Below are 9,735 nucleotides of genomic sequence, written 5' to 3'. Positions count from 1 at the left end.
AAAAAAAAAAAAAAAAAAAAAGGGGGGGGGGTGTCCTAGTAGTAATGTCTTTTGCAACTGCAGAGTGAAGATGACAGACAGTAAAAGCAAGAACAAATTTGCAGCTTTTTATAAGCCAGGCTTCATGGTTACCAACACAAATAATGCAAGAGGCCAGCTTTGTGTCTAGTATGCAGTGATACTCAAGCAGCAAACTATTCAGGTGGCTTAGTGGTATGGGGAAGTGCACGCCAAGTTTTCCACAAATCCAAGATGTAGCTTTCATGAATATTTGGACAAGCCCTTCCCCTCTCTCCCTGCCATAACAGCCCACAGTAACTAGATTAAATAAAAGCCCAGAAGAGTGCAGAAGTCCCTTAAGGACACCCTTTCCAGAGTTCTACACGCTCATGTAGCCCCTGTAATCCAGAGAACTGCTCCAACTGAGGGTCTTACGAGACTGTGCTTAATGAGGGGCCTCAGCCCAAACTCGCATCTCAGACTTTCAAAGTCCAGGTCACCTCCTCTTTTGCATGGATGAAGAAAGACGTATAGCCTGGAACAAGGACAGAAGTCCTGAATTGCAGCTATTGGTGCAAGCCTTTTGGTAGGGACGCAGGCTGCAGCTGGACAAGGCAGCACTCTCCTAGCAAGTCACTATTTGTGAGATGCATCAAGAAGTCTGTTCTCACCTTCCCTTGCAAAYTGCTCTCATAATCCACCTTCCACAACCACCCACTGCTCAATTTAAATTGGCTTGCAGCTGAGGTTTGTGCATTTTGGTCATGCTGATGTCATTTAAAGTTCCCACAGCCTTCCCCAGCTGTGAAATCAAGGAGATTTAGGTCTTGTCTGGGACAGGGCTGAGGGTGCAAGAAGCCAACACAATCCAATTAGGGAATATACAGCCCAGACTTCATTTATCTCTGCTCAGTTTATCCCCATGTCTGCAGAGCCAGGAGATTTAACTGATCACCAATCCTGCAATATTCGGAAGCAGCCAAACCATTAATCTATACGAGTCTGTTTTGCTAAACATGAATAAAGCCAGGATTAGCAATCTGACTCAGATTTGCCAGGTCAGATCGGAGGTGGCAGAACGCAGGGCAGCTCCCAACTGTCCGAGCTGCTTTGCTCAAAGAAGCCTTCCAAATAGCATGGATAGGAAAAAGTAGCTACTGAGAAGATGGGGCAGATGCACCAAGGGCATTGCACTGAAAAGATGCACACACTAGGCTGATTCCTAATCTTCTTTACTCTGAGGCTTTGCAAAAGTGGCTGCCAACATCAGTTTCACAAACAAAGGGAAAAAGTATGCCAAACACTCTTGCAAGCGAGGGAGAGAAAAATGGCTCCTACTCTGCAGTGATATGTTCTCTCCTTCTATATCAGTTTGGATTTTCAATATGGAAACAAAGAATGTTTACAGGCAGCTGTCAGGTGAGTTCTGAACTTCCCCGCCATAGGGCGAAACAATTCCTTAGCACATCATGAAATGGATCAGACAAGTACTGACGCTTTATAGTCCTGAAAGGCATGACATGGCTGCTATAATTTTCCCTTCTCCACAGATTTCCTGTAGAAGGGTACTCCTTCCACACTGATGGGCACCTACCTTCTTCTTTATGGTCATGGCACTGCGCAGGTGAATAGCAAGCTGACGGATATAGATGAAGGCATGCTGGTAAGAGGTATGCGTGTCCAGGGCATACAATTCCGTCAGTGTCCGCTGCATGAAGTTGATCATGGGCAGGACGTTGGGGGATGTGAATCTGGAATTCTTCACAAATGCGATGTACATTTGCTGTGAGGAAGAGGGGATGAGATAAAACCCCATAAAACAGTTGGAACACAACCAGTCTTTCATCAACCTTTCCCTCCCCAGGTATTCCCAAACTGTGAAAGGAGCGTTTCTTTTGCAAGCCTTTTGAAGGTATAGGCAAAAATAACAACCCAGCCTGCTCCTCCTTCAGCAGAGACAGGGAAGAGAGTACTATTGCACCTGTACATTGTTTATCACAGAGCTTGAAGATGCCCCTACCATTGCTCCTCCACAAGAAGAAAGAAAGGAACTGTGAGATGGCTTTGAGCCATAGATGCTCGTAACTAGTTGCAGCAGGTAACACAATTCTTCTTCTATAACAGTGGTTATAAGCCTAAGCAAATTACTGTATGATAATTTGGGAACTCCAGCCACCAGATGAAACATCAGAGCAGCTCAACAGCACTGTTGATGTGTTAGCACTTGAAGAAAGTCTTCGATAATTTGGTGGATGAGTGTTCATCCTGCAATTACACGAGCATGATAGGCCTATGTGCCTCCAGCAGGAATGACAGCGAGAATATGAAGGATCTCACTCTTCCGCCTCACACAGTTTCTTCCCTGTACAATTTTCTAGGTGTAGTCAGCATCACCTCTAGCACCTGCCCTGCCTTGTACGTTACAGCTCATGCCCTAACGTGTTTGCATGTAATTTCAGAAAGAGCTGCAGAGTAAAGCAAGCACAAGCCTTACCTTAAGCAAAGGACTTAGGTACATCTCTTTCTTGTGACGGCAGATCTTGTTCAGCACTAGGAAGGCCAATACCCTCACTGTTTCCTCACCTGTGCTCCACAGATGAATTGCTTGCTGGAGAGGAAAAGAAAAAGATGCAGATAAGTGAAGGAACAAAGAGTATCTCCTCATAACAGAGGCTTTAGTCACAAAAATGCAAGGGAAGGGGAAGGTAACAAGGATAGCTGATTGTTACCACAGAACCAATCACACAGAACCTCATACTCTAGCTGTGAAATCACATAAAAGGGTAAGGCTGGTGTTCCCATGAAGAGTACAGAGGAAACCATCCCAAACTAGCACCTCTGAAACACACACATCTTTATTTACATGCCCAAATACAGTTTTAAGCTTCTGACTACAGGCACCAGTCTTTGCATATGATTCAGTCTCCTGGGCTTTGCAAAGATTCCTCATCAACTCCTAGAAAGCAACACACTAAACAACACATCTGGCCAGTACATTCCCCAAATCAAAAGAAGTCATCTGCATGTCTCCCACTAACTTCTGCAGGATACAAGCAACATCTGAGGCACAATCAACTTCAGTTTAAGCGATTGCCCACCAGGAGCACACTCCAGTTCTGGCCATGAACATCATACTCTGGTATGATAAGTACATGACTCTGGACAGGGGAGACCAGGGTTTGTTTCCTGGATTTATCAGTGTTTCTTGCCACTTAGCAAATCAGAACTAATTAGCTTATCTTCACTAGTGGGCTCTAGAGGAAACACAGAAGATCCTGGCTATACTGCAGGGTTGGATATACCTTCCTTACTGTAGCATTTAGCACAGACCTTTAGATATGAGGCACAGGTCTCTCTCATCACTGTATGCTAGCCGTTGTTAGAATCAGAGGATTCCCAAATTAATTTAAACGTTGTGTTGCTGCCCTTTATTTAAATACCACCCTGTTGCCCTCTTCTGCTCCTCCACGCCTATTGCTGTTCATAAGCACTCAGCAGTTGTGACTAAATTGCCACAAAAATATTCCACCTCCAACTCCTTAGAGTGAAATATTATCACAGATTTATACCCAGACACAGCACAGAGGCAGCAATTACTCCATTTGGGATGAGGAAACAGACAGCTTCCCCAGAACACCTCCATGTCACTTTGCATAGCGATTAGCAGCAACTATATGCAGCCACATGCCCACTCCACTCACCTCACTGAAAGCTGCATGGTATCAGAAGGCCTGAAAGGCATTGATCCCTTCTGAGATCAAAAGAAAAGCAAGGGAAAAGGAATCTAAGAAACTGGATTGTCATGCGACCTAGCCCAAACACCATGAGATTCATCTCAAGGGGTAGAAAAAAATACCTCAGATCTAAATGACGTGCCACAGCTTGTCACCTTACCTTGAGAAGTATACGGCACTGTTTCGGAAAGGACAAATAGTAAGGTACTATGGAGTTGACATGCTGAAGGACTGCTGCTCCAACAGAGGCTTCTGTTAAACAAGACAGGAGCTACAGGGAAAAGCATAACATGATACCAGTCAGTTTGTAGTCCCCATCACCTCCTTCTTTACCATTGTTTTAAGCAGCTGCACTTTGCTGTTTCCAAGTACCTCTACGGTACAAAAGGACTGGAAGGAAGCCCAAACAAACCCCCAGTAGTATCAGGAATGGAACAGGCCCATGCCAGGGTAAATAAATTTCCTGAAAAGCGTACCTTGCAAACGTGAACTCAGGCTACTGGACTTGTATGGCCACTAGCACCTGAGGTCATCACATGAAAGCTGGCATGGGAATATGCAATAATTCAGTCTACTTGCAGTTTGAGACACCTTACAGAAGACATGATACCAGCACCTTTGCCATCTCACTGCAAACATTCAATGAAGACACCTTCAGCTAACACAAGGCTTGGAAATAGACCACCTGAATTATCTGGTGATTTTACCAATATTTCTTTAATAGAAAGCTGGAATACCATGTGGGTATCAAGAGGTTAACTCCAGCTCAAGTAACAGGTTAGACACAGATTGCCTAACAAACATCGTCTTGGTATTTTTGAGTTGTTCAGATCAGTTCACCCAGAGCTAAACCCAAGCAGAGGAGTCTATAGTTTCTGTTTTGAAGGCACAATGTTAAAACCAAAGTCATTTCAATTTGAAAGAGGTCCTGCCTGGTGAAATGCCTCCTCTTGCCTGAAATCTCAGTGGCCAGAAGCAGAGGGAATTTTTCTGCTTTTTCTTCCTTGTGGTACCCCTTCACTGCAAGAATTCTGAATTCTGCACGTCTCTTGCAAAGTCCCTCTGATACCAACAAGAAAGGATGATACATTGTTCAGAATCTACTAAGCCAGATAAAATTGCAGTGAAGCCTAGGATCAGGGGTGCTTAAACGTAAGCACAGGACCAGAGACTATTTTAATGCAACTGAATTGTCTGCTTTTCCTTCTTGCTTTTTCCTAATACAGTCCTTAGTCCTGCTGCTGGCGAGAGGCACCAAGACTTGAGGAAAAAGCTATCCTGCTTTGCAGATCAAAATGCTGCCTTCTGCTAAGTCATTCTGGCAGTTCAAAGTTAAAGGACCTCAGCACTTTCTTTATCTCTCCCTATGTCTCCTTCTGTCACCTTCTGAAGGATGAGCATTTAAAATTTTTTTGAAAATATTCCACATTTTGGGGCATATAATGAAGTGATCTCTCAGCTTCATCTTCAAAAAAATTGTTGGGGGTGGGGAGAGAAAGAGGCAAGGAGAAGGATTTTCCTGCAGAAATAAGCCGTGTTGTCACTGAAACACAAGCCACAAGCAACTTGGCATAGATGGGATGTCCTAAGAAGATGAAGCATAATCTTACTTGGAGATAGCTTCTGCAAGGAGCAGAGATTATCAGTACAACCTCTTAGTATTTACTGTAAGAAGAGGGAAGATCATAATGACAAAAATTACATTAAATAGGTAGAATGCAGAGCATAGCACTGCAAACTACTTTGAATTCAATTTTTTGGGCAGAGAGAAATTAAAGACAGAAAACTGTCAGAACATTAACCCAGCCCTCTTTACAGGCTACTTTCATCCAAACATCCTAAGGGCCCTCAAATCTTTAGTTAGATTAAGTATTTCCAAAAGCTAACACAGATAGGGAAGCAGGCAAATTTGCAAGTCACAGATGCCCAAGGCATGAAGACTCAATGAGATGCAGTGGGAAGAAGCAACCTCAGCTAGTGAATCTTATCTTCCACTACACAGAAAGGCACAGAAACAAGATCTGAAGTTACCAGTTTTGTAGAGGGTGACTTCCTAGCCATTAACTAGAGTAACTGCTTCTTCAAGAAGAAGAGCAGCTGAGGCTACAAATATCATTATCTGCTTTAACCGGCTTCTTGATAGTTAGGCTGTACTTTTAGTCATGTTCGTGGTAGATGTGAAAGCCCATCTGCCTTTTTCCAACATAGCTTAAACAAAAGCCCAGTGATGCACAGACTGAAAAATGTAAACATGCTGAAGTTTCTTACTTGAATAGTGCAGCTCAGGTACACTTTTATRTCCAATCGCAGCTTGCTCCAAAGCGGACTGGTGGAAGGGAGGACCATTCTGAAAATTAAAAAAAAAATGAAACAAAATAATAAAAAGACTTCAGCAGCACAAACAACAGTGAGTCAGTGAGAAACAGTGAGTTTCTTGGCATGGCCAGTGAGCAAAAACAATTTCTGGTGAAACAAGAAGAAAATAAATCCAAACTAAAACGCACTCAGCTTTGTTATGGGTGAAAAGAAATACCTCTATTCTGTAAAATGAGGACTGAAACACAGCACTAAAAAATTTAATTCAAATGGAAGTAGAGCTTCCCAACAGAGGATCCAGTCCTCTACAAGCTTTATATAGAGAACTGCAACAACCAGAAAGCCTGGAAAGGGTATCTCTGAATCCCCCACAGTTGATCTTATCTCATCTTCTGCTCAGAGGCTGCTGCTTGAGAAGAGAGGCCTGGCTTGTAGCAAGAAAGGCCATTACTGGGACTACACCAGCTGGGAGACATTTGTTCAGTCTTTTCTGAACTTTTAACATGGCATTCATGAAGTAATAATTGCCCCAAGTCCTAGGACAGGCCAAAATTCAGACACAATTCAAACTAGTCATGCCTGCAGAGTCAAAAAAGGTTGGCATTTGCAGCCAGCACTCGAGTATCCTCTGCAGTCAGCGCACAAGGAATTTGGATTTACTCCTTGGACTGGGCATCACCACCAAATGGTAACCCAGAGCTAGTGTTTGGGAAGAGTTGCCATTTTTTCCAGCTTCACAGACAGATTTCAGGTCTGAAAAAGCCTAATCAGTACTCCTTCACTTGCCACTCTCAGGTCCTCTCACACTTACTTTAGTTTACTCTTTGGGGCTTTTAGCAGAAGAAGTTTCTGCAGGCAGCTGAAGAGGTCCCGGATGCAGAATGACACCAGGGCATTGAACACTAGTTAAAAAAAGGAGGAAGAAAAAAAAAKAGTAAAGGATTTTCAAGATATTTTCCATTTATTCCTGTTTCATAGCTAATCTGAAAAGAGCTCCCCAAAGAGCTGAGGCCAGTAACTTCCATAGCAGAATTGGGGAGTTCCCAAAAACTTCTAGAAAACATCAATTTGTCTTACCCTACAATTCTTATCTGAATGGCAAGATCACAACTGACAGTTTTGTGGAACATGGGTCATCTCTTTGCTTTCTGAACAAACAGCATCAGCCACAACAGAAGTCCAACCCATGACTAGAGCTCTATACTATTATCACTCTCCTCAAAAAGATATGTTTTTTTTTTACTTCAGATAGTCACAGCAATGGGGACACAAGTTCTGTGCAGTGCCTTGCATTAAACAGTAAGATTTTACAGAAAGCAAAAATGAGTAAGTCCTATGCTGGGCAAGGAAGAATTAAGGAGGACATGTTTTACTTAGGTAAAGCCTGTAAAAGGCTCCTCCCCATGCTTAGCCTTACTCTTTTCCCATAGCCCAAACTTCCCTACCGAACGACTTCCCTTCTTGCATAGAAGTATGGTGAAAAACTCACCTGCAGCATCAGTAACTTGGAATTTGCTGGGATCAGCCCCACCATCATCACCTTTGGTGGTTGCTACAGATGCTTTAAAGGCTTGCGTGATTTCATGGAAAAGTTTTGGTGTTAGTTGTTTCTGGGGAAAGAAGAAAAGGGATTGCTGTAGAGAAAAAGCAAGCAATATTCTAGAACTCTGAAGCGCTTTACTGGGACAGGAACATTGATATATATTTTAACTTTGATTGCAAAGTAACTCCATCCTTTAATGGAAAGGAAAATGTCAACACAGTTAACAAATGGTAGTGCCTTTCCCTTGCTCTAAAATGGATTTGTAAGGCTTATAAATGGTTGGGCGTTGAAAAGCAATGACTTAGCTGCAAACAATTGCCTGCTTTTACCTTACCCTCTCCATCTTAGTCAGGGGCAGCGAGTTGTCCCATGGCTGCTCTAACGTGACTTTAAAAAGCTCTTGGAGCTGTCAAAGGAACAGTGCTTAGCAAGGGGATGAGTAAATGAAAAATTAATCATTCTGACCTCTGAGTCACTCAAATTTTTCTAGCCTTTGCCTCAGATGGAGTGTGGATACTCCAATCATGTGGCCCAAACAAAAAATGCAGACAAGTCGTTCTGAAGTAACAAATGTTCTTTGAATATGACTTTGTCACCATCTTCTCTGTGTCTGAATAAACCAAAAGTTGGTCTTTTAAAGATCATATTTTGAGCAGCATCTTAACAGAGAACATGYAAGTGTCTTGTATTCTATCTCTCTGCTCACCTCTGCAGCTTTTTTCCATTTTTCAACCATTTTCAAGCTCACGGGGATGAAATCAACTTTCTTCTGTTTGACTGTGTCATGTTCTTCCTCATCTTCATCACTTGCTTCCTAAAGAAATTGGTATCAAGACTGAGAAAAGGCTTGTACAGTTATTTTTGGCCCCATTTATTTCACAGAGTAGCAACTGAAGGTACTTGTGGGTGGTGGAGGAAGGTTTATTTAGGCTGTTCTCAACACTGTGTAAAGCAGTAACAAAAGTCTTAAAAACACTAAGAAAGCTACTTCAGTCCTGCAACTTTGCTCCGTAAATACAACATGCAATACCTTAAATAAGGAGGAAGTGTATTACTTTAAGTAAAACAACTTCTAATTTGGAAAGAGAATAACAAAGCCATAGGGAAAACACATTCCAGGGCTTTGCTTTCAGTCTTAAACATAATCCTCATACTTGGTTTACATCCACAGCTGACTTCAGAGTTACAAGCCTGCACAGCTGCAGTTGGTCTTTAGGGAGGCCCTTTCCTAGCCACCATAAGCCCAAATACATTCAATACTGGCACAAACTCAAACACTTAACACGTAAGTATTTAAAAGCATTTAAGCCAACGTTCCAAAACAAGGCCTAGTACCTCCAGTGTATCAGGTGGCACGTGTAACCCCTCCTCCTCATCGTCAGAACTGTCTGAAGCATCAAAATTCAGAAGAGTGCGATCGTTTTCCTCCAAAAACTTATAAAATTCAGGATCTTTGTCCTTCAGCCGGGAGAGCTGATCTTTATGTTCGGATGCCTTCCCCTTCTTCCTGGTAGGTAAGAATTAACATGTGCACATTCATCGCTCAAACATCTGATGCTCTAGGAGAAAGCAACTTCTGGGCACTAAATCACACCTGARGCTGATCTGAACGCTGACGGTTTTGTCTGGGCTGCGGTCACAGTTCTGTGGCCATTTTAGCCTCTGTTTTAGAGAGCTTGACAGGTATTATTAAGTCGTATTTAAGAAAGCTTAAGAGCAAATTATCAGATTCTATTGGGTTGATGCATATATTGACCGAGGGTCTTGAAAACACCTTGCAAAAAGACAAAACCAAAACAAAACCAAAAAAAAAAAACCCACCCCACCCCACTCCTCAGGGTTACTGTTACAGGCTTTTTATAAAGATAACTGAGCACTACGCTATTAGAGGAACCTACCATACCAGGAAGCTTAGTAAAGCCTTACCCGGTAATAAATAATTATGTTTTTTTTTCTACTAACGGTCAGCAGTGTCTAAACACCGTTTCGTCACTCCCAACCCGCACACGCTCCCCAAATCTTCAAGCAAGGGTCAGTTCGCACAAAGCGAGGGACCCCGGCGGCCTCGCTAAGCGCCGGAGCGCTCGGAGGGCCCGCGGGCAGCGAGGCCGGCTCCGCGGGGCCGCCGCCGCCGAGGAACGG

General features: G+C 43.1%; 1 protein-coding gene across 1 annotated transcript in view; it reads right to left on the bottom strand.

Annotated features, from left to right (window-relative positions):
- Positions 1-9,735, bottom strand: part of NOC2L (NOC2 like nucleolar associated transcriptional repressor) — a 55,739-nt gene that overhangs the window by 44,560 nt on the left and 1,444 nt on the right. Inside the window, exons 2-10 of the mRNA XM_085298903.1 lie at positions 9,188-9,255; positions 8,929-9,100; positions 8,300-8,407; positions 7,540-7,660; positions 6,862-6,952; positions 6,003-6,081; positions 3,895-4,005; positions 2,495-2,608; positions 1,595-1,783 (exon numbers count right to left, since the gene is read on the bottom strand). Coding sequence (XP_085155029.1) covers positions 1,595-1,783; positions 2,495-2,608; positions 3,895-4,005; positions 6,003-6,081; positions 6,862-6,952; positions 7,540-7,660; positions 8,300-8,407; positions 8,929-9,100; positions 9,188-9,255 — 1,053 coding nt within the window. The remainder of the gene's footprint in view (positions 1-1,594; positions 1,784-2,494; positions 2,609-3,894; positions 4,006-6,002; positions 6,082-6,861; positions 6,953-7,539; positions 7,661-8,299; positions 8,408-8,928; positions 9,101-9,187; positions 9,256-9,735) is intronic.

The sequence above is a fragment of the Rhea americana genome, unplaced genomic scaffold (genome assembly GCF_003343005.1).
Source record: "Rhea americana isolate MKP2758 unplaced genomic scaffold, rheAme1 scaffold_143, whole genome shotgun sequence".
Taxonomy (NCBI): domain Eukaryota; kingdom Metazoa; phylum Chordata; class Aves; order Rheiformes; family Rheidae; genus Rhea; species Rhea americana.
Note: the sequence above shows the minus strand (reverse complement) of the source record. Positions and strands in the feature narration are given on the sequence as shown.